Source organism: Myodes glareolus, chromosome 9, assembly GCF_982192425.1.
Source record: "Myodes glareolus chromosome 9, mMyoGla1.1, whole genome shotgun sequence".
NCBI classification, from domain to species: Eukaryota; Metazoa; Chordata; class Mammalia; order Rodentia; family Cricetidae; genus Myodes; species Myodes glareolus.
The window spans coordinates 2,034,388-2,061,614 of NC_142034.1; the positions used below are offsets into that span (position 1 = coordinate 2,034,388).

Sequence of the window (27,227 nt, forward strand, 5' to 3'; positions counted from 1 at the left end):
TAGAAATCAAAGCTTTCTGTTAACAAAGGAGCCATCAGTGTTTAAAAGCATGGACCCAGGTTTTGGTTCCCAGCACCCACATATAACTCTACAGCCATCCATTAACTCCAGTTTCAGGATCTCGCACCCTCAACTCGGTGCAGACACACACACACACACACACACACACACACACGCAAAACACATACACATTTTGGTTTTTTTTTGTTTTGAGATAGTGTTTCTCTGAGACTTTGGAGCTTGTCCTGGAACTCGCTCTGTAGCCCACTCTGGCCTCAAACTCACAGTGCTAAGATTAAAGGCGTTCGCCGCCGCCACCACCCGGCTACATAATAAATCTTAAAAGGGGTTGGAGGAAGAAGAAAGAAAGCAAAGGCCAGGTGTGGTGGTACTTTGCCTGTAATTCCAGACTTGGGAGATGTTCAACATCATTCTCAGCTACATGGTGAGTTTGAGGCCACGCTGAGCTACATGAGACCCTTTTTCTTTCTTTCTGGCCTCAAACTCAGAGATCCGCCTACCAAGGGCTGGAATTAAAGGCTTGCACTACCACTTTCTTAAAGCAAACTTGGCTGAGGTCAGTGGCAGAGCCCTTCTTCAGCGTGTGCAAGCCCCTGGGTCATCATCCCAAACACACACACGCGCACACACACACAAATTAATAAGTATATACAGATTTTTAAAAAAGCATTTGAATTTATAAACTTGTTATTAACTAACTTCTGTTGGATTGGGCAGCTGAGCTTCGGTGTCCCGAGACCTCTGGGCAAAGGGAGGAGAGCCCACAACTGCACACCTGGCAGCGAGTGGAGCCGCCGGAGACTTGGCAAGCTTTTTTGAAAGCAGTTGGGAAAGAATGGGAAGAGGCGAAAACAGACACCACCTCGTTGTCCAGAGAGGCCCGGGAGAGGACACAGGGTGAAGCGTGAAACGTGACTTTCTAGAATCCCAGCCTCTTCTGGAGGTGCAGGAGCCCGCAGGCTCCGCCCCTGCGAAGCCCCGCCCCTCTGCCAGCCTCCTCTCCGCCTTAGCTTTCGGCTGCTCCTCCCACGCCGGAACTTACAGGACAGCCTAGCGGTCCAATGAGCTGCCGGACAAGCCGAGGGCTCCCGGAGAGCCAATCCCCGAGCGGCGCGAGTTGTAAAGGCGGGCCGGCGTGACGGACAGCGGAGGAGGCGCCAGGCTGGTTGCTAGCCGCCGCCACTCGCCCCTGCGGACGCCTCTTTATTGTCACCCACAGCCGAGGTCAGCCCCGTGGGGCCCCGGGTGGCTCTGCAGTCGTACCCGCCAGGCCGAGCCCACGAGCACTGCGCCCCAGGCCGGGCCCGCGCAGGTGAGGGGCATCGCGCGGTGAGGGATCGGGCCCTGCAGTGAGGGCCTGTGCGCAGTACCCCTCTCCCCCGGAGATCGTCGTGGGGTCCATTCGGGCGGCCCGCAACTCCTGCCTTAAACCCCAAGAGGCCTGGGAGATGCGGGTTGCCTACGGAGGAGCGCAGCACTGGACTGCTCAAGGGCCCTGCTCAGGGGGCCTGGGAGCAGGCTCCTGCCCCCTCTGCGGGCTTGCGGCACGGTTTTGTCCAGGGTGAGGTTGGCCTCCCCGGCCTCCCCTTCATCTGTCTTGGCGGTTTCCAGGGAGAGGCTATGTTTACCGCCCAGAACCTCACTGGATGCACGAGGGGTTGGGAAAGCCATGTCCATCGGCTCAGGAGCCAGCCAGAGTCCACCCGGGTGTGACCAGTGCCAAGAAGGGGAAGGTGTTAGGTTTCACCCACACAACCAGAAATGTGTAACTGAGGACGCTGGCCAGATTGATGGCACGACAGCCTCAGAGTAGGGACACCACCCCGCGCCACACACACCTGGATGTCGGGACCGAGGCAGCGTCGTTTTGGACCATAGTGAGTGTATGTTCGTGACTCTTGGACTCTGCAAGGGTCCGATCACTTAGCATGTGCCCCGTGTCCCTGTCTCTCACCTGAGAATTCACCACTTCAGTGCGTCCCACATGCCAGGGACTGAGACCACACGGTTCCTGTCCTTTCAAGGGTGTCCTAGAGAGCAAAGCAGTCTGGTAGAAGGAAACCCTGTGCAGTGCAGGGGGATTGCAGATGCAGAGGTGTGTTGGGATGCACTGCCTAGGTTTTGCCTAGGGGAGCAGGTGCAGAGGGCAGGATCAGAGCTGGACATGTCAGGTGCTCAGATTTATTCTGCTGTCTTAAGAAACCATTTCCCCTAGGGTGCGAAGGGAGCTGGGCGCAGTTCAGAAGAATGCCAGTTACTGATGTGGGGCTGAACCCTGGCCAGCTAGGGCTGCTTGACTTGTGCAAGGCAAGGACCCAGTGGCTGGATCAGAGATGTAGTGTGGAAGAGACCAGAGACCTCAGATCACCCACGAACCCTGTTCTGTGGTGATGTAGGCATGGCAGGACCAGGCTCACGCCCACCACCGCTTGCTGCTGCCACCCTCTGGGAATGCTGGCCTGTGCCCATGCATCCGCCGCTTGCTTCTCACTGGTCAGAGCCCTGTGCAGAGTTTAGAGCAGTCTTGTGTCTCATGCTCCTGACTGAGTGCCCGTCTCTAATGGTTTCTTCCAGAGATCCCTTCATGGTCTCTTGTCTTTTCTTTTTGTCTCTTTATGCCAGGTGCCAGTGGTAGCACGTGCCTTTAATCCCAGCACTTGGGCAACAGAGACAGGTGGATCTCTGTGAGTTCGAAGCTAGTCTGATCATAGAATGAGTTCTACGACAGCCAAGGCTACACAGAGAAACCCTGTCTTGTAATATATATATATATTATATATATATATAATGTGTAGGTGTCAGATCCTCTGGTCCTGGAGTGACAGGCGGTTGTGTCCCTTAGAAGAGTGGCAAGCACTCACCGGGTCACATCTCTAAGCCCTATCCCCATTGTTTTTAGACAAGGTCTTATGTAGCCCAGACTAGCTTTGAATTGAATTTTCTATATATCTGAGAATTATCTTGAATTTCTGGTCCTCCTTCCCCTACCTCTGAGCACCAGTATTACATGCATACCCCACCGTACCTGGCTCTGTGCCACGCTGGAGATTAGCCTAAGCCACATCCCTGGCCCCTACGGTGATGTCTGACTATGTCTCTTCGTTTCTCTGTCAGGGCCAGCCTGGTCAACCATGAAAGGTTCACGGACCATTAGTGCTCCTCCCGAAGGCAGTGCAGAAGGTATGGACTTGAGTCTGGTTGGACTCCCTCCACCCGTGTCCCAGCGGCCCAGCAGTGCCTCTGCTACCAAGTCTATTGTCCGATCCGTGTCTGTGGTCACGGGCAGTGAGCCGAGGAAAAGGGCATTGGTGAGCGTGGGAGCCAGGGCCCTTTTGGGGTAGTATCTGGTCTCTGGGTCCTCACAAGAGCATCTATGTCATATGCATGGTCATCCTGTGGGCAGGGAGGACTGGCCCGCACAGACCCTCATCCTCTGTTGTCAGGGCCTGCTTTTCCTACTCTACTGCCTTTAGGTTCTCTGAGTGGGCGGACCAGTGGGAGGGTAAGTATTGTGGCCTTGTATAAACTGGGGGGGGGGGGGTGACAGATGGACAGGAACTGGGGCACTGGGGACAGCTACCTTTCCCTTCCCCAGCCTGCTCCTGTGGGGCATGGGTCGGGGATCACTCAGAGATCCATAAGGTGTCCATGAGTGTCCAAGCTAGACTCCTGCCACCTGAAGTGTTGTCTGCTAGGCATTCTAGGCAGCCAAGTGCTTTGGGGACTGGGACTGTGCCTGAGTCAGGCCTGAACTTCTAGAACAGGGAGGAGCCTGGGCATGGCCTGGATGTTGCCTCCAGTCTGTGACTCTACCTGAGAAGAGGGTGAAGGGCTGGTTGACAGTCTGAGCTTCCTTCCTAGACAAAAGGCTCGCCTCTCTGAACTTCCTGAAAGAACCATCCTTGTGTCAGGTCGGGTAGGCCTACATTGCTCAGGCTGAGTTCTGGGCTAGGGAGAGCCATCCAGTAGAGGACATTTGGTTTGGACAGGTTCCTGCAGTGGAACAAGGACCTGAGGCGTCCAGTCAGTCATTAGGCATTTAAGATAGCATTTGAGGTTTGTAGTCCATGGCCTTATTTGTCTAACGTACACTTCTTCTCCACTGTGATAACCTTCAGTGAGCACAAGGCTCATCCTCACCTCTTTCCTTGATGTGGAGAACATAAAACTGCCATCAGGAAAATGGAAAAGAAAGGGGGCATCCCTGAACCAGCTGATATGGTGCTGATGCTGCGTGTTGATATATTCAGCAATTCCATATTAGGAATTGGAGTAGGCCAGGCACTTCTTTAATCCCAGCACTTGGGAGGCAGAGGCAGGCGGATCTCTGTGAGTTTGAGGCCAGCCTAGTCGACAGAGCGAGTTCCAGGACAGCCAGGGCTACACAGAGAAACCCTGTCTTAGAAAACCAGGGGGAGAAGCAAAAGGGTCGGTCAGATGTGCTGCTGTTTAGAGTGCAGAGGGCCAGAGAAGGGAGAGGTGAGCCTGCTGCTAGGGTCCCGTAGCCACTCCTGGCCTGCAGACGGCCCATGCTCCACTGTGCTTTCTTTCTCTCCCTGTCCCTGCAATGCAGCATTTCCACCCCTTGAGAACGCTAAGTGTACCCTTGAGAGCAGAGGAACACAGCGCACAGGTCCTAATCGGACCCTGTGCTTCCTGGGCCCTCCCTGCTGCAGGGGCGAAGGGCTCTCTACTTCGTACAATATACCCAGGCTCTCAGAGGCTGGGGCCCAGTGTCCCACACCCACTGATCGCTGGGCCTCACACTGCTTACTGCCCATCCTGTCCTGTAACTATCTCCACCTTCAGAGACTCCCAGCTGGTTAGGAACTCAGAGCTCTCCTTTGTTCCCCAGTGATTTCTCAAAGTCCTGGTCTGGCTGAGCAACCTGGCAAGTGTCTGTCTTCTCTACTAACTAGACTCTTTCCCTTTCTACAGGAGGCCACGGGGCCTGGGGGCTCTCGGGCTATCAACAATCTTCGAAGATCTAACAGCACCACACAGGTCAACCAGTCATGGTCCGGCTCCCCCAGGTAACCTATCGCGACTCCAGGTCACCCACGACCTCCAGTTACCCCTCTTCTTCCTCCACCTCTATCGGCCATGGTCTTTGCTGGGCAGTGGGGTCTGGTGACCTTCACACTGCTTGGCCCTGGTGGCCCACACTGTTCTCTTGAGCTAGGAGGGTTGGGGGCAGCCAAGAGCGTTCATCCTCTTCCGCTGCGTCTGGTTGGACGTTAGATCCTAGGTCCTCTGGGTTGGTCCCGCCTGCTCCTCCACCTCTTCTCTGTCCTACCTTCTCAAGAGAACTCGGTGACATTGGTTATGCAAGTGAGGTTGTTTGTGGGTCTTTATTTCCACATCTTTTAGCTGTAACCTCTCTTGGCCTTTGGATGTCAAAACTCACTGTTAATAGGAGGCATCAGTATTGGAAGATTTCTGAATCTTCTGTTGGACCCCGTGCCTGTTTTCAACCAGTGTAGCTGTCTTGAAACCTCAGTGCTGGGAAGGCCAGCAAAGAGCCAGCAGTGGCCAGTGCTGCTGAGCTGAGAGGGTTCAGGAAGGCCCTTGTGCATGAATTGTTCCCAAGCAGCAGGTGCGAGACTCAATGAGACTCAATCATATGCTCATGGGTTCTGCGCCAACAGAGATGAACCCTCCCACGGGAACAGTAAATGCAGGCAGCACCACAGTGTCCACCACAGTGTCCACCAGGCAGCACCCTCAGGGGCCAGGATGTAGCAGAGAATTGGCTGGGACTGTTGCTGGTACAGTGTGCCATACTTAGGATGTCCATTCTGCCAGATTGCCGGTGGCTGAAAGCGCAGGATCTACTGAGGGTGTCGGATGGGCACACGCGACAATGCCAGACGCGGGATGCATACATGCACATGTCTGTGGCATGTGGATTTGTAGAGTATACTTCGTGTGTGGCATGAGCATTCATAGTTTGTGGTGTATTTGCGTAGTGTGGGTGGAGTTATGGGTGTGCAACTGTGTGGTGTTAGTAGTGGAATTGGTGCATGTAGTGTGTATGCATGCGTGCGTGCGTGCGTGCGTGCGTGCGTGTGTGTGTGTGTGTGTGTGTGTGTGGTATGTGGTCTGTGGTTATGTTCATTAAATGACATCCAGGAAACCGTTGGCGGACATACCTGCCCTTCTCTCTGGCTAGTGGAGAGCAGGCCTGGTTGTGTGAGCAGCTGAATGTCTGGCTTTGTTTCTTTCCTGTTGGTTCTTAAAATACCCTGAGGAAAGCCATCTAAAGAAGAGAGTGTTCATTCTGGCTCACAGTGCAGGGGTCCAGCCCATCACTGCAGTGGAGCCTGAAGCAGCTGGTCACGTCACCTCTGCAACTGAAGGGGGGTAACGGATGCCTGCTTCTCAGCCCCCTTCTCCGCGTGTGTAGTCCAGGAACCCAGTCACAGAGCATGCTACTCACATTGGGAAGGAGGAGTGGGCCTATCTCCCTCCCTCACATTAATGGATCACAGATAATCTCACACAGTCAGGCTCACAGGCCTGTTTCCCAGGTGACTGTAGATTTTGTCAGGCTGACAACAAACCCTAGCACTGCTCCACCACAGCGTGACAGCCAAACACATCCCTTAAGCTACAGTCTCTCCTGATCCTCGTAGGTTCCCGACCATGCCCTCATATAAAATGCTTTCAGTCCACCGTCATTTATTTATTTGGTTTTTTTCTTTGAGACAGGATTTCCCAGTAACTTTGGAGCCAGTCCTGAAACTTGCTGTATAGACCAGACTGTCCTTGAACTCACAGCTTACCTCTGTCTCCTAAGTGCTAGAATTAAAGCCACCGCTGCCTGGCTTCAGTCCAATTTTAAAAGTCCCTGTAAGTTTAACTGTGAGCTCCTGTAAAATAAAAAAACAAAAAACAAAAAACAACCAAGTTATCTGTATGTAATATGTGAGAGCACAGAGTAAGATTCCTATTCCAGAGCTGGAGAGATGGCTCAGAGGTTAAGAGCACTGGCTGCTCTTCCCGAGGTCCTGAGTTCAATTCCCAGCAGCCACATGGTGGCTCACAGCCATTTATAATGAGATCTGGTGCCCTCTTCTGGTGTGCAGGCAGAGATGGAGACGGAACATTGTATACATAATAAATAAATAAGTCTTAAAAAAAAATCCCTATTTCAAAATGGAAGTACAGGGCACACACAGCAAGGAACAGTCACAGCAGTGCAAACCGCGACCCAGCAGGGCAGACAGCGAGTCTTGCAGCCGTATCTGGCATTGGGGACTCATAGTGTACTCAGTTGTCTTCAGAAGGCTTGGTTCCTAGACACACATTCTGGGTCCACACTGCAACTTAGTCTTTACCATGACGCCCCCAGACGTAGCTCGCTCAAGTGCCCCATGTACCCTCACTACACACAGCCTCCTTGACCACTGTGGCTCTTGCATTCTGCATGCTTATAATACCAACACCATGCGGCCAGCGCCAAGTTCTGCCAACCCCAGGTGTATCTGGATTTATAGGACCTCAGCAGCTAAATGCAGAAAAATGTGCTCCCCTAGCCGGTTGTTTGGGGCAGGGCATCCCTGAGACTCTTCTGCAGGCCTTTTTTTTTTCTCTCTTAGTTTTCAGTGTAAATCTGACTAAAAGTCTCAGCTTGGATACTGTGCTGTCATGAATTTTCTCCCTCCAAATACATTTGTTGTTGCTTTTGAATTGAGCCCCACCTAAGATTTCAGGACTCGGGCAAAATGTAGCCAACTCTGTCGCTACAGTGTAACACAGAGAGCCTCCGTTTGACACAAGGTCCGTGTTTCCATTTGAAGCCGATGGAGCTATCTTTACTGTTGCTATCTCCATCTGCATTTTGGGTTGGCTGGAAACATTCTAGGGCTTCTCTTGCCTACAGCCCCAAATCCAAATGTTCCCACACGGGTTCCCAAGACCAGCATGGCTCTGTTCACCACAGAACAGCCCCCCTCTTTTGTACCCATTTTCTGTGTTCCTTGTGTGCCGCATGGCTGTCACCAGACAGTGGGGGCTTGTGATGGCAGCTTCGTGGGCTGTGGCCGACAAGAGGTGAGGAGGAGCATGCTGAACGGAAGTGTGACCTTTAGGAAGTGGGGTCCGCCTGGTGGAAATATGTCAAAAAAGGCTGGACCTGCTGACCCACAAGCTGGGGACTGATTGCATGAGGGACATTTCGGATTAAGACCATAATGCTCTGTCTTCGTAGTGCCGTGGCCTCTGGAGGGCCTCATGTCTTATCCCCTGCCCTTTGTGTCTCACTGTGCCGGCCCCATTCTGTCTCCTGTCCTCTGTACCCATGCTTATTAAATAGTGACAGTTAGAGAAGAGCCATGCCTGTTTCCAGTCCTGGGTCCCCTCTGATCCATCTTCCACCAGCTCAAGTGTCCATGAGAGTCTGCATATTTCTTACGTCGCTGCTGTTGTGTGCTGGGTCTTCTTCACCTGTGTCTGCTGGGCTTCAGGGTTGATTCTGTGCCCTGCGGCCTTGCTGGATGTCAGCACTGCAGTGTGTCTAGTCTCCTCCACTGTTTGTGACTCAGGACAAGTTGTGTCTCCCCTGTTACCTCCCTGTCTTGTGTGTCCATGCAGAGTGAGTCCACCCCTCTCCACAGGGAAGTGGATTTTGTGGTACCATCTTCTGTGGCCTGGAAACATGGCTGGTGATGCCAATACCATGCCTCGGCCTTTGTCAGGGGTGGTGTGTGATGCCTGTAACAGTTTGTCAGTGTGGCGGTCTTGGCAGGGGTATGTCTGGGCTGAGAAGAGATGGGCCACAGCCAAGGGACCTTCTGGGAACTGACTGCCACCCCTCACTTTGCCCTATAGAGTGTGGACATGAGGACAGGACAGCCTAGAGCTGGGGTGTGGACACGGCAGCCTAGAGCTGGGGGTGCCACCTTTGCTGCTTTTTGCTTGTCCGCTTTGTTGGGATGTAGCTCTTGTGCCGCATGGCTCTTCCGAGGGCACCTCAAAGGTGTGCTAATTTGTTGTGCTGGGGATTGGAACCCAGGGCCATGCATGCACCAGGCAAACACTCTGCTACTGAGCCAGACTCTAGTTCAGTGTCCTGTCGAGAGTGCTCATTTCCAGGTCTACTAAGGTCGTCTGTGTCCGCCAGCCTCTGCCAGCCCCCAGTCTGCATCCTGTCCCTGTGGACGTTCCCATAACTAGAGTCAGACACAGCGTAGCCCCCCGTGTGTTGTGCTTTCAAGGCTCGAGGCCACAGCGTGCCCGTACTTCGCCTGTGCATTGCTGCGCTGTGCTGCCCGGTGCACAGCCTGTACTTGGCATTGGAGCTACAGGGCATGTACCAGGTGCTCTCAATCCATCAGGTTCAGACCCTGGAACATGGCACGCCCATGGCCACCTGGGGGAGTCCTGCCATCTAGCTGCTCTTCCTTGTCACCCCCACTCCCTTGAGCTGACTGCTGTGCAGCTCTTCGACTCTGGAGGATGATGGCGGCGGCAGCAGCTGGTCGCCACACACCTTAGGGCCTTTGATCCTTAGGCTCAGTGTGGCTCTCCAGACTCCCCAGGCTTCCAGACCTCGTCCCCCTGAGGTCTCTCTGCCAGGTAGGAATGTAGCTCAGAGCTAAGAAACATTTTTTATGTATATGATGTTCACTTATATGAGTATATGTGCCCACGTTTGTACCTGCTGCCCTCAGAGGCCAGAGTAAGGTGTCAGACTCTCTGGAAATAGAGTTACAAAGGGTTGTGAGCCTCTGTGTAGTATGGATACTGGAGTGTCCATACTACACTCCATACCTGGGTGTAGTATGGAGGCCGCTTGTTCATTCCTGACTGCTCAGCTCCGAAATAATCACACAGAAACAGTATTAATTAAATCACTGCTTGACCCATTAGCTCTAACTTCTTATTGGCTAACTCTTACATATTAATTTAACCCATTCCTATTAATCTGTGTATTGCCATGTGGCTATGGCTTACCGGCTAAAGTTCTGGCATCTGTCTCTGGCAGGGCTACATGGCTTCTCTCCGACTCCACCCTTCTTTCTCCCAGCATTCAGTTTAGTTTTCCCTGCCTAGCTCTGTTCCTCTATAGCTCTGCTATAGGCCCAAAGCAGTTGCTTTATTAACCAACGATATTCACAACATACAGAGGGGATCCCACATCACCTGCGTTCTGTGTAAGAGCAGCAAGTGCTCTTAGCTTCTGAACCAACTCTCCAGCCCCCAAGAAACATCTCATAAACCGGCCTTGAGACCCCTGTCCTGGAGCCATGCGCTCCTACCTTCTGTAAGACGCGGGCCTGTCTTCCTTCCTGGCATCTCTAACAGCTAACTCTCTTTTGACACAGGCCAGCAGAGCCCAGCGACTTCCTGATGCTCTTTGAGGGAGGCAGCGGTGGAAGAAGGAGGGTGGCCAGTCTCAGCAAGGCATCCAGTGAGAAGGGAGCCTCGTGGAATGTCCTGGTAAGGGTAGATTGCGGCAGCCAGGATCACCATCCGGTTCCTTCCACACTCTTCCCGCCTCTGCAAAGAAAGGGGCAACAGCCACAGAGAGGGTGTGTCCTGGGCTTGGTGAGCTTTGGTCCCGACACTGGTCCCTTGGGCTTCGCAGCTAAGGGCCCGCTGTTGGTACTGGGCTGTGTCCCCAGTGTCCCAGGCTGAGAAGTGAATGTGTGGTTCACAGGATGACCAGCCTAGGGGCTTTGCTTTGTCAGCCAATGACCAGAGTCCCAGCACCCTTGACTCTGCCTTGGGCCCACGGAAGAAGGAGTGTACCCTGGCTCCCAGCTTCACCGTTAACAACAGGTATCATTTCACTAGATACTCCTGGTCTGGGAACTTTGTCGTTCCTGTCCTTTATGTCGCTGGATCAAGCTACTTGGTGATGAATGGGGAAGTCAGAGACTGAGTGGAGGAGGGGCTCTCAGGTGGTATCCCACACAGAAGGGACCTTTGGGAATGCCCCTCTTCCTTGGGGCCGCCTTTCCTTCCTTTTAGAGGCCAGAGTCACCCAGCTGTGCTTTTCAGAAATTTCAGGTCTAGGAGGCTCCCTCAGGGCCGGCTGTACCTGACATGGAGGCTTCATCAGGTTTGGGGAGGTGGGCCTGTGTCACCTTGGGGCTCCCAACCTGCCTTCCAAGGAAGGGTGAGCCTGTATCAGAGCTGTGCTTGTCACTGTTGGAGTCATGTCCAGCAGGGACATGACAGATCAAAGCCTGCCTGAGAGCAGTAGCCAAGATGGCAGGTCCTGGCGCAGTGGCCTCCCTGATAAATAGGAGAAGTCACCGGAGAAAGCATACACTAACTAGGCCACCTACAAAGCAGTTGTGTGTCCCTTGACCTGGGGGTCAGGGGACACCATCCCCCTCCTTTGGGTACAAGAAAGGGCTTTTCTAACCCAAAACAGGCTTGGCCACTGGGGAGCAGGCCATGGGGTCCCTGGGATCCCGGGGGTGCTTATCATTGCCACAGTATGCACCGAGTTTCTCCATCCGCGTGTACCGCAGACAAAACCTGATCGTGTGCTCCCTCCCCGTCTCTCTGGCAGGAGCAACAAAGGCGCCGTGGGCAACTGTGTCACAACCATGGTACATAACCACTATGCCTCCTTGAAGAAGGTGTCACCCCCCAAGAGCTCCAACCAGACAGCCCCCTCCCTCAAGTAAGGCCTGCCTTGCATGCACGCAGGAAGCATGTGGCCTGGGGTGGGCCCCAGGTAGGGTGCACAGCGTGAGCGCGGGAATCCTGGCCCTGTGACAGGGCTCTTGGCTCTTAGTGATGGTGCCATTCCCTTCTGGGCTAAAGCAGCTCCCTAGGGAGAACAAGCGGCCGACTGGGGAAGCCAGGCCTCTGCTCAGGGTGAAGTCCTGGTAGGAAGCCCCTGCCCACACACAGAACCTAAAAGGTACCACAGTTTGGAGTAGCCGACAGCAGAGAAGCCCTGTACCCTTGCCAGGGCTTTACTTAGAGTCAGTGACCCTCAGAGTTCCTGAGTCTGTCTGGCTCTGGACACCTCTATGGAGAACCTCTTGCTGTTTTAACATTTACCGGGGTGGCAGTCAGTGGGACTTGGGATACAGGCTGTTCTGGGCACCATGGCCTGTGGGTCTCCTCCAGTCTTGGAGCCACGGGATGATTCAGGGACCCTGCCCGAAACTGGGGACAGAGCTAGAGTCCTTTTTGTCCCTTTCTGTCAGCAACCTCATCAAGGCTGCAGCCCGCGAGGGCAGCGAGGGCAGCGACTTTGGGAAGCCTCGGAAGAACTTCTCTGGTGGCAATCACTCCATCAGGGGTGCCACCGGCCTGCTGAGGCGGAAGGAGGTGACCGAGGAGGAAGCTGAGAGGTGACTGCTGGGGGGTGGGGTGCAAGGGGCAAGGGTTTGGTACCTATGATTCCAGTGATCAGCGTTTCCGCTTGATGGTTTTTAGACAGCAAGGATGGGAAGGCCACACTTGGTGAGACTCCGCGGGGAGGGGGGCTGTGGTTGCCTGGGACTTGGCAGGAATCAGGATACCACAGGGATTGTTCTTAGGGTGATGGGAATGTTCTAGAATTGGATTGTGCTGATGGATGCACAACCCTGTAAATTTGCTTTAAAGAGCATAGAATTGTATGCCACAAACGGGAGGGTTTTATAGTACGGTAATTATACCTCGGTAGAACTGGTAATTAAAAACACATTTAGCAGAAAGAAGATAAAAGAGGAGGAGGACAAAAACACCTGCCTGTGGGGCCGTCCTTGGTAGGGCCCTCTGGGGCTACAGGGTGGGCACAGGAGCGGTCTGCAGCTGCCATGGTGGCTCCCGCCAGGCCCCTTAGTGGGTGAATAGCTGCATTGGAGCCTCCTGGTGGTCTCGGGACTTCCACCCAGACCACCTACCTGGCCTGTGACTCAAGATTGAGTATAGGGGAGGGGTCCTGCGAGTAGACAATGGGGGGTGCAGTGGGCTCCCCAAAGCCCCATCTTGGTGTTCCTCTGTGGTTGGGTCTTGTTCCACAGCCAGGGCTGCTATTGCAGGCAGCCGAGAACACTCGGATCTCTGCTGGCATCTGTGGCAAATGGATCCACTCCTGGCCCTCTGGTCAGGGTGGACGGGTTTTTGTTTAATCAATTTTCTTACAGTGCTGGGATGGGACCTAGAGGCTTGCATGCGCTCAGCAGGGGATACACCACTGAGCTCTGTCCCCAGCCCGTGGGGTTCAGCTTTAGGATGTACCCACTTGACAAGTATGTGTGGTCGTGCATGGTCACACTCCCAGTATTTCGGTGGTTAAGGCAGGAGAATCGGGAGTTCGAGGCCATCCTCGGCTACATGGTGAATTAGAGGCCAAGTGGAATACATGAGACCATCTCAAAAAACAAACAAGTGAGTGTGTGGTGCTCACACCTTTAATCCTGGCTCTCAGGAGGCAGAAGAGGAGGATTTCTGTTAGTCCAAGGCCAGCCTTGGCTACATAGACCCAGCCTTAAAAAAAAAAAAAAGAACAAATAGTCTACGCCCTCTCGGAAGCTAAGCAGGGTCGGGCCTGCTTAGTACTTGGATGAGAGACCCCCTGGGAACACCGGGTGCTGTAGGCTAAGGGAAAAAAAGAAAAAAAGAAAAAAGAAACAAACAACACTAAAAATAGACTATTTCATCTTCCCTCAGTTCCCTCAGCCCACCCACCCTTTGTATCTCCTGGTCCGCCCTAACCTCAGCAACCACGGACCTGTTTGTTTCATGTGCTCTCATGTTCTGGCCTCTCTGCAGCCCCAGGGTTTCTGTGCTTAGCACGACTCACAGGTGCTTGCCCTTGCTCCCAAGCAGTATCCTGTGGCCTGGAATCATCCCTGTTCACCCTGTGGCCAGCTATCATTGGCCATTTTCCCTTTCCGATGATAAGCACAAAGCCACCCCGGGCAGCTTCGCAGGAGGGTGGGTTTAGGTTTGAAAGGAGTCCGGAAGGGCTGGCCTTCCACGTCCTGGCCTGGTGGGAAAGGGCTGTGTGAGCCTCTGGTGTTTCTTTCCATATGAACTCTTGACTAACAGGTTCTTGTTCTAGGGCACAGGGATTTGGGGACCCCTCCTGATCCTGACTCTGGTTCTTTGGACAGGTTTATCCACCAGGTAAACCAAGCTGCAGTCACCATCCAACGCTGGTACCGCCGCCAGGTACAGAGGCGCCGCGCAGGAGCAGCAAACCTTGAACACCTGCTGGCGTCCAAGCGAGAGGTCAGTGTGATTGTGTAACACCCTAAGCTCACCCAGGGGCTGGGCATGGGTCCTCAGGGTCTCACAGCACACAGAGGAGTCGTTAAGACAAATCAAGTGAAGATCAGATCTGGGATTACCCACAGGCACGAACCCCCTCTGTATGCCTTGCTTGGTTCCTGAGACTGCTGTCGGGGTTGATGTGTCAGGAGACCAGCTCCTGGCCAGATGACCTCCTGAGCAAGCTACTGGCTGAGGTGTACAGAGCTGTCACCCCTGCTGTACCTCCCTGCATCTCAGGGTGGGGCTGGCTCTCTGTTGAGCCAAGGTGGCAGGTCCAGTGTCCTAGGCTCTCATTTCTTCTCCACTAGTGAACCCTGCAGGTTCCCATGACTCTCAGGGTCCTGTGGAGACCGCCCAGCTGGTTCCAGGGCTCTATAATCCTCCAGTTCTGTAAAGTTCATGGCTTCGGCTTCCCTGGCAGGGGCAGAGGCAACGGCTGGGCAGCGGGAACCTTCTGGACCTGCACCGGCAGGAGGAGACAGCAAGGAAGAAGGCCCGGGAAGAGAAGGCTCGCCGGGCCAGGCAGGCAGCCATTCAGGTACCGGGTACCCTAGGGAGCATCTCACGCCCATTCTGCGTGACATCAGTGCTTGGGAACATCGAGCCTCAGGGCAGGTGGGCTGCGAAGGGTAAGGGGTCACGCGGCTCTACTCTGTCAGGAACTACAGCAGAAACGAGCCCAGAAGGCCAGCGAGGCTGAGCGCCGGCCGCCTAAGGACAGACCTGAGACCAGAGCGCTAGGACAGCCTCCACCCACCCAGGAGCCACCGCTGACGCCAGGCACTGTCACCCACCAGGCCCCCAAGGCCAACAATGCTAGTGAGTGGTTCTCAGTCTACCCGGTTCTGGGAGAAACTGAGCACTCTGCTGGGCCTCAGTCCTCATGTGGCCAGACTTGTGACTCTTAACTGCAGGATTGGGATCTTGGCTGGTCCCCGCCTGCTTATGCCTGGTCACTTGTGGCACTGGACTTGAGAGTGACCAGGCCTCGACAGATCATCGTGGCAGTGGGGCCTCTCAGCTGAGGCCCGGCATTGTGGGATTGTGCTTGTTCCCCTTCAACTTTATACCCTAGAAGGCCGGGGGACCCCTCAATGTCTCTGAGCTTATACCTGACTCCTTCCCAGGGCATCTCCATGTGTAGGCCCCGGGAGAGATGACATAGTGTTTGGTTTTACAGATGCCAGCATCTGCCCCACAGGCCCTGGAGACCCCTGCCCTCCTGTCTCTGAGTCATCCCCAGAGCCCCAGCGGCCTCCAGAGGACAAGCCACAGGTCTGGACACAGTGCCCTTCCCTTTCCCCTCTGATTTTGGCTTTGGGGCATGTCCATGCCTGGGTGATATAAGCTGCCGTTTCCCTGCCCTCTCTTCAGTTTTGGGGTTCCTTGTGCCCTGAAAGGGTGCCCAGAGGGTGCCTGTTTGATGCTAGGTAGCAGCCTGGTGGTCTCGCTGGGGTGAGGTCTCATAGAATTGCTCTGGAATCCTGCTAGGAGTTCACATTCACTAGGGAAGGATTCCTGTGTCCCTTCCCATCAAAGGGAAGCAAGGCCACAGGCTGCTCAGTGTGAGACTGGGTGGGGCCTTTCTCCTGATGTGTGCCAAGCGCTTCCTAAGTAGATGCGCTGACCACGTGGGATGGGTACAAAGGCTCCTGCCCCTCGGCACTGGGTGGGTGGGTCTTGTACATGGGGCAGCTCTTAGTCTCCACCAACCTTGCTGGTCTCCCTCCCTGCCTCTCTGCTATAGGACATCCCTTCCCAGAATGGAGCCAGAGAGGACTTGGGAGTGCTGGGCACTTCCAGGAGCAAGGCCAGGGCCAGAGCAACGCTGGATGAGCTGCTAGACACGCTGAGGCTACTGGAGGAGGAGCCCGAACCTCTGCCCCGCCCCAAGGCCTATCACAAAGACAGATATGCCTGGACTGATGAGGCAAGTAGGCCCTTGGCACTGACAACTGTCTGCACAGGTCGAGAGGCCTCCGTAGGGGTCAGGGAAGGCTGGTGCTACTGTCTGCACAGGTCGAAAGGCCTCCGTAGGGGTCAGGGACTGCTGGTGCCACCGTCTGCATAGGTGGAGACCCTAACAAGGGCCAAGTGTGGCCTATTGACCTCTGCTCTCCATTCCTGTCTGGTCCTTGAGAGTGAGACACAATGACCCACCTCACTGCCCACTGTTCCCGAGGGACGCCAGGTCCTCGGGCTTCCCTAACAGCCTCCAATGCTGGGCACCTGCAGGAAGATGATACCAACTCCCTGACAGCCGACAACCTGGAGAAATTTGGGAAACTGAGTGCACCCCCGGGCCCACCTGATGACGGGACTCTGCTCTCAGAGGCCAAGCTCCAGAGCATCATGAGCTTCCTGGATGAGATGGAGAAGTCGGGGCAGGACCGGCCGGCGTCCCAGCGGGAGGTAGCCAGCCACCAGGCCTGGGTGGTGCCCAGTGGGACATGATCACCTGCAAGAACCTTATGCAGCAGGCAGTCCCACTCCCGAGTTCTTGTTCCTCTCAGGGCTCCTGTCTAGATGGGGTTATCCTGTCCAGGCGGGTGGTCCTGACATCCTGGGCTCTGATCTCCTTGGGCTCTTTCCTGAGTGAGCACCAGTGATCATGATAAGTGATGTCTTGTTTCCGTGGGGGCAGGAAGGTCAGGGGTGGATAGGTCCTGTCTGGTGACCTGTGTTAGAGTCAAGGCTGTAGCCTCCCTCTGCACCGAAGAACAAGTACAGTCCCCAGGGTTGGTTTCTCACCCACTGTCCCCTGACCCGATGCCCTGTGTAGCTGTTGTTCCCTCACAGCCGGGTGGAGCCGTGACACGTAGTGACTCCCCGTGGAGGGTAGCGACTCCCTGTGGAGGGTGGGCATCAAAAGGGGCAGTAGCTGCTGGGTGGCCTGCCTGAGGCTTGTTGTGTACTTAGGGCCTGGTGCTGGAGGCAGGCCCAAGGCCCCCGGCACTGGGGTCTGATGGGAGCGCATCCATGATGAGGCTGAAGCTGGAGATGGAGGAGAAGAAGCAGGCCATGGTTCTGCTGCAGAGAGCTCTGGTGAGTCCGTCAGCCGTCACCCCAGGGACGGGCGAGGTGCCCCACGTGGTCTCTGACGGGGGACCCCCTGCAGGCGCAGCAGCGTGACCTCACCATCCGACGTGTTAAGGAGACAGAGAAGGAGCTGAGCCGGCAGCTGCGACAGCAGAAGGAGCACTATGAGGCCACCATCCAACGGCACCTGTCCTTCATCGACCAGGTGACCCAGCTCTGGGAGGCCATGTGGGGTGGACTTGGTCTGCAGACCCAGGGTTGTAGCGTAATGCTGACCGCAGGACCGCTGTGGCCGAGGCCCCAGCGTGGTTCTCCAGCTGGCCTCGTAGAGGTGCCTTGGGTGGCATCAGGAGCCTCACCCCACCCCCATCACAGCTGATCGAAGACAAGAAGATTCTGAGTGAGAAGTGCGAGGCGGTGGTGGCTGAGCTGAAGCAAGGGGACCAGCGGTGCCGGGAGCGCGTAGCCCAGATGCAGGAGCAGCACGAACTGGTGAGGTTCCCGGGCACACGGCATCGTGGCCTGAGGATGCGGGTCAGGATCGCCAGCACCATTTCCTGTGTTCCTGTTCCCCTCTGGGTAACAGCCCTGGCATCCTGGAACCAGGCTGGCCTTGAGCTCCCAGAGATCCGCCTCCCTCTGCCTCCCGAGTGTGCAATTAAAGGCCCACAGCACCATACCCAGCTTTTTTCTTTCTCTCTCTCCCTCTTGAACTGTATCCAAGTTCAACAGGGACAGGTCCTAAGGTGTGGGCTGCTACATCCCAGGTCAGCATGCATGACCCGCCTGGCGCTTCTCACAGGACAGTGGCCGTGGATCCAGGAGTCCAAGCCTGGCCTGATCTAGTCAAGTCCTGAGTAACAGAACCCACCCATCTTCGCAGTACCAGGCACCTCAGCTCCCACCTGATTGGCCAGCAGAAGCGGGTTAAAAGTCTGTCTCAGCCACCTGGCTGCACTTCTCCCCAGAGCATAGGCCCTGCATCCCCAAAGGCCCTCTAGATTGGAGCCCAGACCCCAGTGAGGGTGGGCTGGCTCTGTTAAAGAGACCCCAGCGTCCCTAGCCCACAGCCAGGGTTGGAGACTGCAGGAATGGAGTCATTGCTCCAAGCCATCCATGCAGCCCAAGGAACTCCCTCTCCGCCTTGACCCTTGGCTTTCCTGCAGAAAAGAGCTTCGTTATCCATCAGAGTCAGGGTTCGTTAGAAGGCTTGTAGATCTTAAGCCCAGAAGTTGATAGGGGTGCTTAGAAGACCTACAGGTGTGAGCGGGGCTCTTGCAAGCGGAGCTGGGCTCTCTTCACAGTGGGTAAATGTAAGATCCGGCAGCTTTCTGCGTGACACCGTGAGAGCGTATAATGTAGAAGGCTAAAGGAATGGCCAAAGAATTTCTTTCTTAAGTAAGGTTGCAGGGTGGATATGTGAGGCTTAGATTTCGGGATGAGAGAGAGCCGCTAAAACAAGGTCATAATCATGTTTGCCTTTAGTCTCTTGCTGTCTTTAATGCTTCTGTGGGCGGTCTTTAGGAAAGCATGCCTCGTCCCTGTGGTTAGTGTCTGTCAGCAGGAAGAGCACAGCAGCTCCCAGAGAGAGGGACTTTTCCTCCCTGTGACCCCTTCATTCTTTGCCTTTCCGTAAGGTCTCAGTTCCCGGGCATGGCGGCATCCCTCTTGGGGATAGGACCTCTCTAAGCCAGTGGCCGTAACCGCCCTACCTGGGGAGAGGAAGGAGCTTGAGGAGCACAGGCCCAGGAGAGGGAAGGGAACGGGACTCGGGATGCCCCCCACATCTCTGCATCCCGACTTCCTGTGTTCTTTACCCAGGAGATTAAGAAACTCAAAGAGCTCATGAGTGCCACTGAGAAGATCCGCCGCGAGAAGTGGATCAATGAGAAGACGAAAAAGATCAAAGAAATCACAGTCAGAGGTGGGGGCCTCCATTCCTCATTCACTTCTCAAAGAATGGTAACTCCTGTCCCATGTGTGTGGCACCAAGCAGAGCTGTCCCTGGCCAAGGCTGCTGGTGGCAGGTAGATACAAACTCCATTTCAGCTACTGACCCTCAGTCCCAGAAGCCTGAGGGGGCCTCCCGCCTTGTGAAGGCTTGTGTGGGAACAGCAAGGCAGTCATGTAGATCACTGCAGACATTAGAGAAAACTATAAGAAAGAAGTACCAGGGCCCCTCAAACTGACAGAGTCGGGATGTGAAGAAACTATGGGCCCTTAGGTGGTTTTAGGGATCACCCTCAACCTGGCCTGACCAGGATCCTGGGCACAGTGCCAAGGTGCTGGGTAACCGTGTGTACCGCAGGCTGCGAAAACCACTGTGTTCAGGACACTCTGGAGCTAGGTTTCTGGGGTGCAGTCTCTGGTTCTTCTCTCTCCATAGTACACCAGGCTTGCTCTGCTTTGAAGCCGTGGCTGGACGGGAGGGGCCTTGCAGCCCTGTCTCTGGTGCAACCTCCGTCTCTGCAGGTCTGGAGCCCGAGATCCAGAAACTCATTGCCAAGCACAAGCAAGAGGTGAGGAGGCTCAGGGGCCTGCATGAGGCGGAGCTGCAGCAACGCGACGAGCAGGCCGCACAGCGCCAGCTGCGCCAGACAGAAGAGCTGCGGGAACATCTAGAGCGGGAGAAGGAGGCGCTGGGCAAGCAGGAGCGGGAGCGCGCCCAGCAGCGGTAGGAGGGCACTGGAGGCCGTGGTCTCGGGGTGGTCTCAGGGCAGCCCCCGGTTTCCCCCGGGCAGCAGCAGCCTGGGTGGATCCTGTGCAGTCCACCTACCAGGCCAGAGCTGTGAGGTCCCCTCGTGGGGTCACATGAGATTGCGGTTACAAAGCTCAAGACAGCCGGACTTGCTGAGCTGAGCCCAGAATGACGTGTAGGTGACGGGTAGGGCAGGCTGCTCTGCTGCCTCCTTCGTTCCTCAGCCCGAGGGTTCACCCCCTAAGGTGTGACCAGGCCGTGATGTTCGAGCTTGGGCTTGGTGACCGAGGGACCAGTGAGCAGTTTATGACCCCTCCTCCACTGTCCGTACCTCCAGGCTGGCTGCTCCCACGTGACCCACTGGCCCTCGCCAACACGGCTGGCGGATCATGCTCTCCCACTCTCGGGAAGGACAAGGGCACCAGCCATGGCAGGGGCTTGCTCCGGTTGGTCCCTGGCTCTCCTCTGAGAGTGGAACTAAGCAGAGCAAGGCCAGTGTGTGGACACGGCGAGCCACCGGCTGAGGCCATCCACAGCCTTGTATGGGGCTGCAGCTGAGTCCCGTGGCCGCCCACCGTGGGTGTAAGCATCCTCACCGTCCTGCAGGTTTGAGCAGCACCTGGAGCAGGAGCATCGGGCCCTGGAACAGCAGCGGCGGCGGCTCTACAATGAGGTGGCCGAAGAGAAGGAGCGACTGGGCCAGCAGGCAGCCAGGTACCACTGCGGGCTGTTCTCACAGCAACCCCTGGCCTGCCCAACCCCTCTTTCAATGGCCCATTGTTCCCTGACTCGCTGACCTGCAGGCAGCGGGCAGAGCTGGAAGAGAGCAGCGCCACGCTGACGCGAGCCCTGAGAGCCGAGTTTGAGAGGAGCCGGGAGGAGCAAGAACAGAGGCACCAGGTTGGCATGCTCGCCTCTCGGGATGCTGGCTGAACCTGGCCTCCAGTGGAGGAGGGGTCTCTTCTGCCTGACCCCTCAGCAGGGTGGGCGGGGCCTTGGAGTGGCCCTCAGGCTGCTGACAGCCTGTCCCCTCCAGATGGAGCTGAAAGCCCTGAAGGACCAGCTGGAAGCTGAGAGGCAGGCGTGGGTGGCCAACTGTACCAAGAAGGAGGTAGGACCAGCCAGGGAGGCTGCAGTTCAGGCTCCTCTGGGCGCAGGCTCCTCTGGGCGCAGGCTCCTCTGGGCGCAGGCTCCTCTGGGCGCTGGCTTCCGGGTGTCACTCCTAGCTGCTGGGGGGACGTGGTGGTTCATCCCCAGCTGTGCCTTGCTGCTCGCTGTCTACATAGGGATCCAGGAAGGTTGGAAGCAGAACAGGAGGAAATGGGACCTGGGAGGACGTGTCCCCCTCTCCAGGAGTCACCCACTTGTGTCCAGACCCTGCGCCTCTCGGCCACGGCTGGTTTGCCATCTTGGCTCGGCCTGTCTAGCAGGCAGCAGTAGTTGTCTCAGACTCCAGTTATCTGAGAGAGAGGAACAGCCTGTTACAGTGGTGGCCTCCTTAGCCAAGGCTATCCCATGCCTCTGTGCTCCCAGGAGGTCCTGACGACACGACGCTGCCCTCTGGGGGTCTAGGCAGCCTGGAGTCCTTCACCCCTGGCCTGTGTGTGTCTTTATTTCCCTGTGGCTCAAAGCAGGGATCATTCCCTGGAGCCCGCGAGGCTGTCCTTCCTCTGTCCTGGTGGCGTATTCTCCCACCACTGTGTGTCTTGCAGGAAGCGTGGCTGCTGACCAGGGAGCGGGAGCTGAAGGAGGAGATCCGAAAAGGCCGAGACCAGGAGATCGAGCTGGTCATCCACCGGCTGGAGGCTGACATGACGCTGGCCAAGGAGGAGAGCGAGCGGGCCGCCGAGAGCCGGTGAGCTGCCTCCTGCCTTAGGTTCCGCGGATGGGGAGGGCGGAGCTGGCTGGTGGGAGCTGCAGTTTGTCCTCATACCACCACCTGCCTCCGCCTGCCAGCGTGAAGCGTGTGCGGGACAAGTATGAAGTGGAGCTGTCCGAGCTGGAACAGTCTGAGCGGAGACTCCAGGAGCGGTGCACAGAGCTGAAAGGGCGGCTTGGGGAGTCCGAAGGGGAGAAGGAGCGCCTGCAGTCCCTAGTGCGGCAGAAGGAGAAGGAGCTGGAAGACGTGCGGGCGGTGAGTAGCCTCAGGCCCCTTCCCCATGAGCCCTCCGTCCTGGCAGCCCGCTCACAGCCTCCCCTGCCGCCCAGGTGAACACACAGATGTGCAGTGAACGGGCCAGCCTGGCCCAGGTGGTCCGGCAGGAGTTCACAGACCAGCTGGCAGCCTCCCAGGCCGAGAACCAGAGGCTGAAAGCCGAGCTTGCTGAGCTGCGGGCCCACCAGCAGATGGAGCTAGATGAGGTTCATCAGAGGTGGGTGGTCAGGACTTCAGGTGGGGGCACAGGTGGGGGGCAGTCATTGGGGGAGCAGTCACAGGGGAGGGGAGCAGTCACGCATCTTCCTTTCTTTCCTGCATAGCGTAGACATAGCCCCTGAGCAGGAGCTCATGTGGCTTCCAGCTTTGTGCTTAGGAATGCTGGGTGTCCTCCTCCCGAGTGTCACTTAGTTCTGGAGCTTTGAGTGTCTCATCTCCGGGGAGGTGGGCCAGGGTCTTGGCTGGAGCACCCAGACTCTCAGTCCTTCTGAGGCTGCCTGCCTATGTGACCAACAGAGAGTGAGGCAAAGCCATGAGGTGACTTCTCATCTGTCTTGGTCTGCGCAGCGCCGCGCCCAGCCCCCTCCCCTCCCCTCCAAGGGCCACTTTAGCATTGGTTCTCCTGGAGACAGTGGCCCAGAGCCAGCTGCTCAGGTCAGGGTCAGCAGGGCTGAGATCAAGCGGTAGGAGATAGCCCCCAGGCTGACCTGGGACTGGAGCTGGGGGCTGTGCAGAAGCCCAGTCCACGTCATCACAGGGTGAAGATAGCTCTCGCGAGGAAGGAGGAGGCCGTGAACAGTCTCCGAAAGCAGCACGAGGTGGGTCCCTCCGTGGGTCTGTGGGGGTCTAGCCTGGGGTGGGGGCATCCAGGGCCTGACTGGAATGTGTCTCAGGCTGCTGTGAAACGGGCGGACCACCTCGAGGAGCTGCTGGAGCAACACAGACGGCCGTCCTTGAATGCTAAATGACATCACCTTTGGGATGGAAACCCAAACCTGAGGCAGATGCTCAGCCCTGCAGCTGGTGTCCAGGGCACGTCCCAGGACACAGGGCTAAGGGTAGAAGAGCAGGTGCCGTGAAAGGCACCCCCCCCCCCCATGGAACTCCGGTGCTCAGGACGCCACTGTCAGATCCTGCAGCTGTTTTCTAGTAAAATAAGTTAGTTTTTTAGTTTTTTTTTTTTTATGTTTCGTGTCACCTGTTTGTCTTTTTCTACTGGGTTGGGTTTGCGGGGCAAGGAGCTGGAGACCACAAAGAGCCCTCTTTCATGGCCAGAGGACTAGCTCTGTCTCTCGCCTCTCCCTCTTCCCACCTGTCCAAGCTGACAGGAAAGTGGCCTGCAGCCAGCCTCTCTGCTCTCAGCACCAGTCCACAGCGGGAGTGGCCAGTTGTTCCCACCGTGGCCTCAGAGTATAGCAGACTCACCTGGAAGGAACTGTGTCTCTAGCCCAGTCCAGAAACCTCAGCTTTTGTTTGGTTTGGTTTTTGAGACAGGGTTTCTCTGTAGCTTTGGAGCCTGCCCTGGAACTCGCTCTTGTAGACCAGGCTGGCCTCAAACTCACAGAGATCCGCCTGCCTCTGCCTCTGCCTCTGCCTCTGCCTCCTGAGTGCTGGGATTAAAGGCGTGCGCCACCACCACCTGGCAGCTTCTTTTTTAATATCTATTCATTTATTTAAAAAGTTTACGTGTGTGTATGATTTACCTCCATGTATGTCTGTGTCCTACCAGTGTGCCTGATACCTGCAGAGTCTAGAAGAAAGCATAGGACCCCCTGAACTGGTGTTACAGACAGTTGTGAGCCACCCATGAGGGTGTTGGGACCCCAGAACTTCTCAGTACCCTTTACCTTGCTTGGTGGGCTGTTGTCCTTCCCAACCTAAACGGCTTGCCCACACAGTTGGGAAGACTTCGGCCCACACGGGAGGCAGAATCTTAGAGCCTTGGCATGGCCAGGGTCTTCTGAGCAGGCCTCACTGCACCAATGTCTTCCCAAACCTGCATGGCCCTGGGCCAGAGCCCTGGAAGACCCTGTGGGGTGTCGCTCCAGCTGGCCGCCCTGGAAGACCCTGTGGGGTGTCGCTCCAGCTGGCCGCCAGTCCACTCCACCGTCTCCTAGAAGCCGCTACCTGTGCGGACCTGACTAGTGCACGGCTGCTCTGCAAAGGGCCTCCTGGTGACCGAGTCCCCGGCCGGCTCTGTGCCTGGGCTCCTCGGAGAAGGCGGGTTACGAGATCACGTGTGGTGTGGTATCGTAGCCCACCCCGTCTCCTATAAGCTCAGTATGTGGGCTCCAGGACCCTCAGCTCAGGGGTTCAGATCAGAAGGAAGAGGCAGGACCAGGGTGAGGCTGTGCCCACAACCTGGAGGCCAATGTGAGTTCAGGGCACAGGTAGTACGTGAGGGCCTGGGCACCAGGGGGAAGCAGAGGCCGGCCTCAGGGTGTGCCTCAGGGGCTGCAGCTTGGTTCTGACTGAGTGTGGTCTGGTTTGGTTGGCAGAATGGCTTAGCAGGTAAAAGGCTTGTCACAGAAACCTGCCAACCTGAGTTCAACCCCCGAATTCAAATGTCTCAGCTGGACTGATTATTGCCACAGAAAATAAGTGGGCAGGGAGGGGTTGATTCAGCCTCCACTCCCACACCGTCCTCAAAAGATGTCAAGACAGGAACTCAGACAGGGCAGGGACCTGGAGGCTGGAACTGAAGCAGGTACCATGGAGGGGTTCTGCTTGCTGACCTGCTCCCATGGCTTGCTCAGTCAGCTTTCTCAAGGAACCCAGGGGTGGCTCCACCCACAATGGGCTGGGTCTTCTCCTATCGTTCACTAATTAAGAAAATGTCCTACAGGCTTGCCTACAGCTTGATCTTGTGGAGACATTTTTTCTTAGCTGAGGCTCCCTCCTCACCCATGACTCTAGCTTATGTCCAGTTGATATAAACTAGCCAGCACACTGTGGAAAGGCGGAAGAGAACCAACTCCACAGAGCTGTCCTCTGATCTTCACATGTACACTGTTACACGTGCACGTGTGCGCGACACACACACATATTTGTGGGGAGGAGGGGCGTTTAAACCACAGCTATGGGCTGGTCACGGAGCTTGTCATTAGCGTTCAGAATGTGAAGATGGGGCCACTGAGCAAGGTGGCTGGCAGGACGAGCCATGTTGAGGAGCTCTGGTTTCAGTTAAGAAATCCTACATCAGAGAAGAGTGTAGCGAGTGACCAAGGAAGACCCCATCAGCATTGTGCCTCCGCAACCATGCTTGTATGTGCAACCACACTTCCACATACACGTGTGTAAACACATTTGCAAGCATCCGTACCACACACACACACACACACACATACAAAAAGAAAAATAAAAGAATGTGCTACAGTTTTGGATCATAGTGCTATTCTTATACCCAATGTCCACAAGGCCCGGTTAATACCTTCCTGATTCCAGTTCCTCACTCTGTCAGGTCTGAGGAGAGAAGCTCTCACCTTCCGTATTCCTCTCGACTACTCTGCTTTTGCTTTGGGCATTGTGAAGCCCGTTCGTAAGCGTGCACACATTTGAACAACTGAGCCTCGTCTCTGACTCCCTGGAAGTCTCCTTCCCTGAGCCGTACCAGCTCTCTGTGTTTCATGTTTGTGTGGTGTCTGCCATTCTGGGACCTGTAGTTAAGCATCGTGCAAAAGCAGCTGTAGATAATATGGAAACCCAGTTTGGCTGTAGTTTGGTGATTCCGTGTCTGGTGTGCTCTCCTGCTTTGATCTTGTTTCTCAACTGCCTTTTTTTGTTGTTGTTTTGTTTGTTTGTTTGTTTGTTTTTGAGGCATCTCTCACCGTGTGGCCCAGACTGTCCTGGAGTTTTATTTGCCAGGTGGTGGTGGTACATGCCTTTCTTTAATCCTAGCACTCAATTCCCACAAGCCTACAGATGGTGTTCCTGCCACGAGACAGAGCCCACTTCGGGGCTGAGTGTGAGTGGATCAGAGGCCCAAGGACTGGATGCCAGGGTCTTGCCAGGCCTAAGAATGCAGAAGCCAACTACCTGGCGGCACACGCTGCTTGGCCTCTGAGGCTGCACTTGTTGGCACCTACCTTACCAAAGCTACTATACCAGACCCTTCTGAAAAGGTGCCCTGAAATTACCCCCTACTCCTCAGTAGGGAAACTGAGGCATGGGACAGCTGAGAGCCTGAGGAGACCCCACGGTCAGCTGACTTTTAAAACATATTTATCTTAGCCGGGTGGTGGTGGTGCAAGCCTTTAATCCCAGCACTTGGGAGGCAGAGGCAGGCAGAGCTCTGTGAGTTTGAGGCCAGCCTGGTCTACAAGAGCTAGTTCCAGGACAGGCTCCAAAGCTTCAGAGAAACCCTGTCTCAAAAAACTGGTGGTTTTGTCTGCCTGTGTGGCTGTATGGAGGTGTTGAACCACTTAGAACTAGAGCTACAGACAGCTGTGAGCTGCTGGAATTGAACCCAGGTCCTCTGAAAGAGCAGCCAGTGCTCCTAACCATTGAGCTATTTCCCCAGCCCCCAGCTGCCTTTATTTTAAACCTTGAGATAATGGCATTTACTGGACCAGGCAGGTAGGGCTGGGCCACAGCTGGGTAGGGGCACCCTGGGGACTTTTTGCTCATGGCCACTTCATGTGCCCCAAGTAGGTCCCTAGCAGCCCCTTAGGTTTGTGGCCAGCAGCTGGGCATGAAGGCATTGCAAGATGATCTCGGCAGCCACAGAGATTCCCAGGCCGGCTCTGCCCCAACAGACCTTCCCAGGCCTGCAAAGCCAACTTCCCCTGCTCAGAAACCAGACTAGGGAAAACCTGCACCATTCTGCATCCCGGAGATTCTTTCACCTGTCTGCCAGCTGCTGTGAGACTCCACTCAGGCAAGGTCTTCACCCTGAAGCTGCTTGGCTCACCCCCTCCAGACCATCAGGTCAGTAGTAAGGGGCAGGCGTGCAGCTGCCTGGGCAGACCCTGGGCTCTGCCACCACTTCCCTAGCCACCACCGTTACCTGATCTCATTCCATCCAATGAAACACCCTTGTCCCTGTCCAGGGTCTAGAAGGCCTTTTGGGTGATGCTCTCC

At 55.7% G+C, this 27,227-nt stretch overlaps 1 protein-coding gene across 2 annotated transcripts; it reads left to right on the forward strand.

The window, feature by feature from the left end:
• Positions 1-1,160: 1,160 nt before the first annotated feature.
• On the forward strand, positions 1,161-23,793 carry Cep131 (centrosomal protein 131). Of its 2 annotated transcripts, XM_087909654.1 has the most exons (26): positions 1,161-1,333; positions 3,136-3,329; positions 4,960-5,054; positions 10,350-10,464; positions 10,685-10,806; positions 11,549-11,662; positions 12,198-12,344; positions 14,097-14,214; positions 14,678-14,794; positions 14,916-15,075; positions 15,437-15,531; positions 16,004-16,190; positions 16,496-16,668; positions 17,176-17,301; positions 17,375-17,500; positions 17,671-17,787; positions 19,117-19,219; positions 19,768-19,969; positions 20,600-20,707; positions 20,797-20,893; positions 21,030-21,104; positions 21,706-21,848; positions 21,950-22,127; positions 22,202-22,365; positions 22,906-22,966; positions 23,042-23,793. In XM_087909654.1, the coding sequence occupies exons 2-26, from the start codon at positions 3,153-3,155 to the stop codon at positions 23,114-23,116; spliced, it is 3,195 nt and encodes a 1,064-aa protein (XP_087765780.1). In that variant the 5' UTR covers positions 1,161-1,333; positions 3,136-3,152; the 3' UTR covers positions 23,117-23,793. The 2 variants fall into 2 exon arrangements, with proteins under 2 accessions (XP_087765780.1, XP_087765781.1); XM_087909655.1 differs by lacking the exon at positions 1,161-1,333 and having other exon boundaries at positions 3,136-3,201.
• The last annotated feature ends 3,434 nt before the right edge of the window (positions 23,794-27,227 follow it).

What these genes read in the sequence shown, in the direction of transcription:
- Cep131 (XM_087909654.1), top strand. Translation starts at nt 3,153, where the DNA reads ATGAAAGGTTCACGGACCATTAGTGCTCCTCCCGAAGGCAGTGCAGAA. An exon ending in GAGCGGGCCGCCGAGAGCCG is followed by an intron (nt 21,849 to 21,949) that starts GTGAGCTGCCTC and finishes TCCGCCTGCCAG; the next exon opens with CGTGAAGCGTGTGCGGGACA. An exon ending in CTAGATGAGGTTCATCAGAG is followed by an intron (nt 22,366 to 22,905) that starts GTGGGTGGTCAG and finishes ACGTCATCACAG; the next exon opens with GGTGAAGATAGCTCTCGCGA.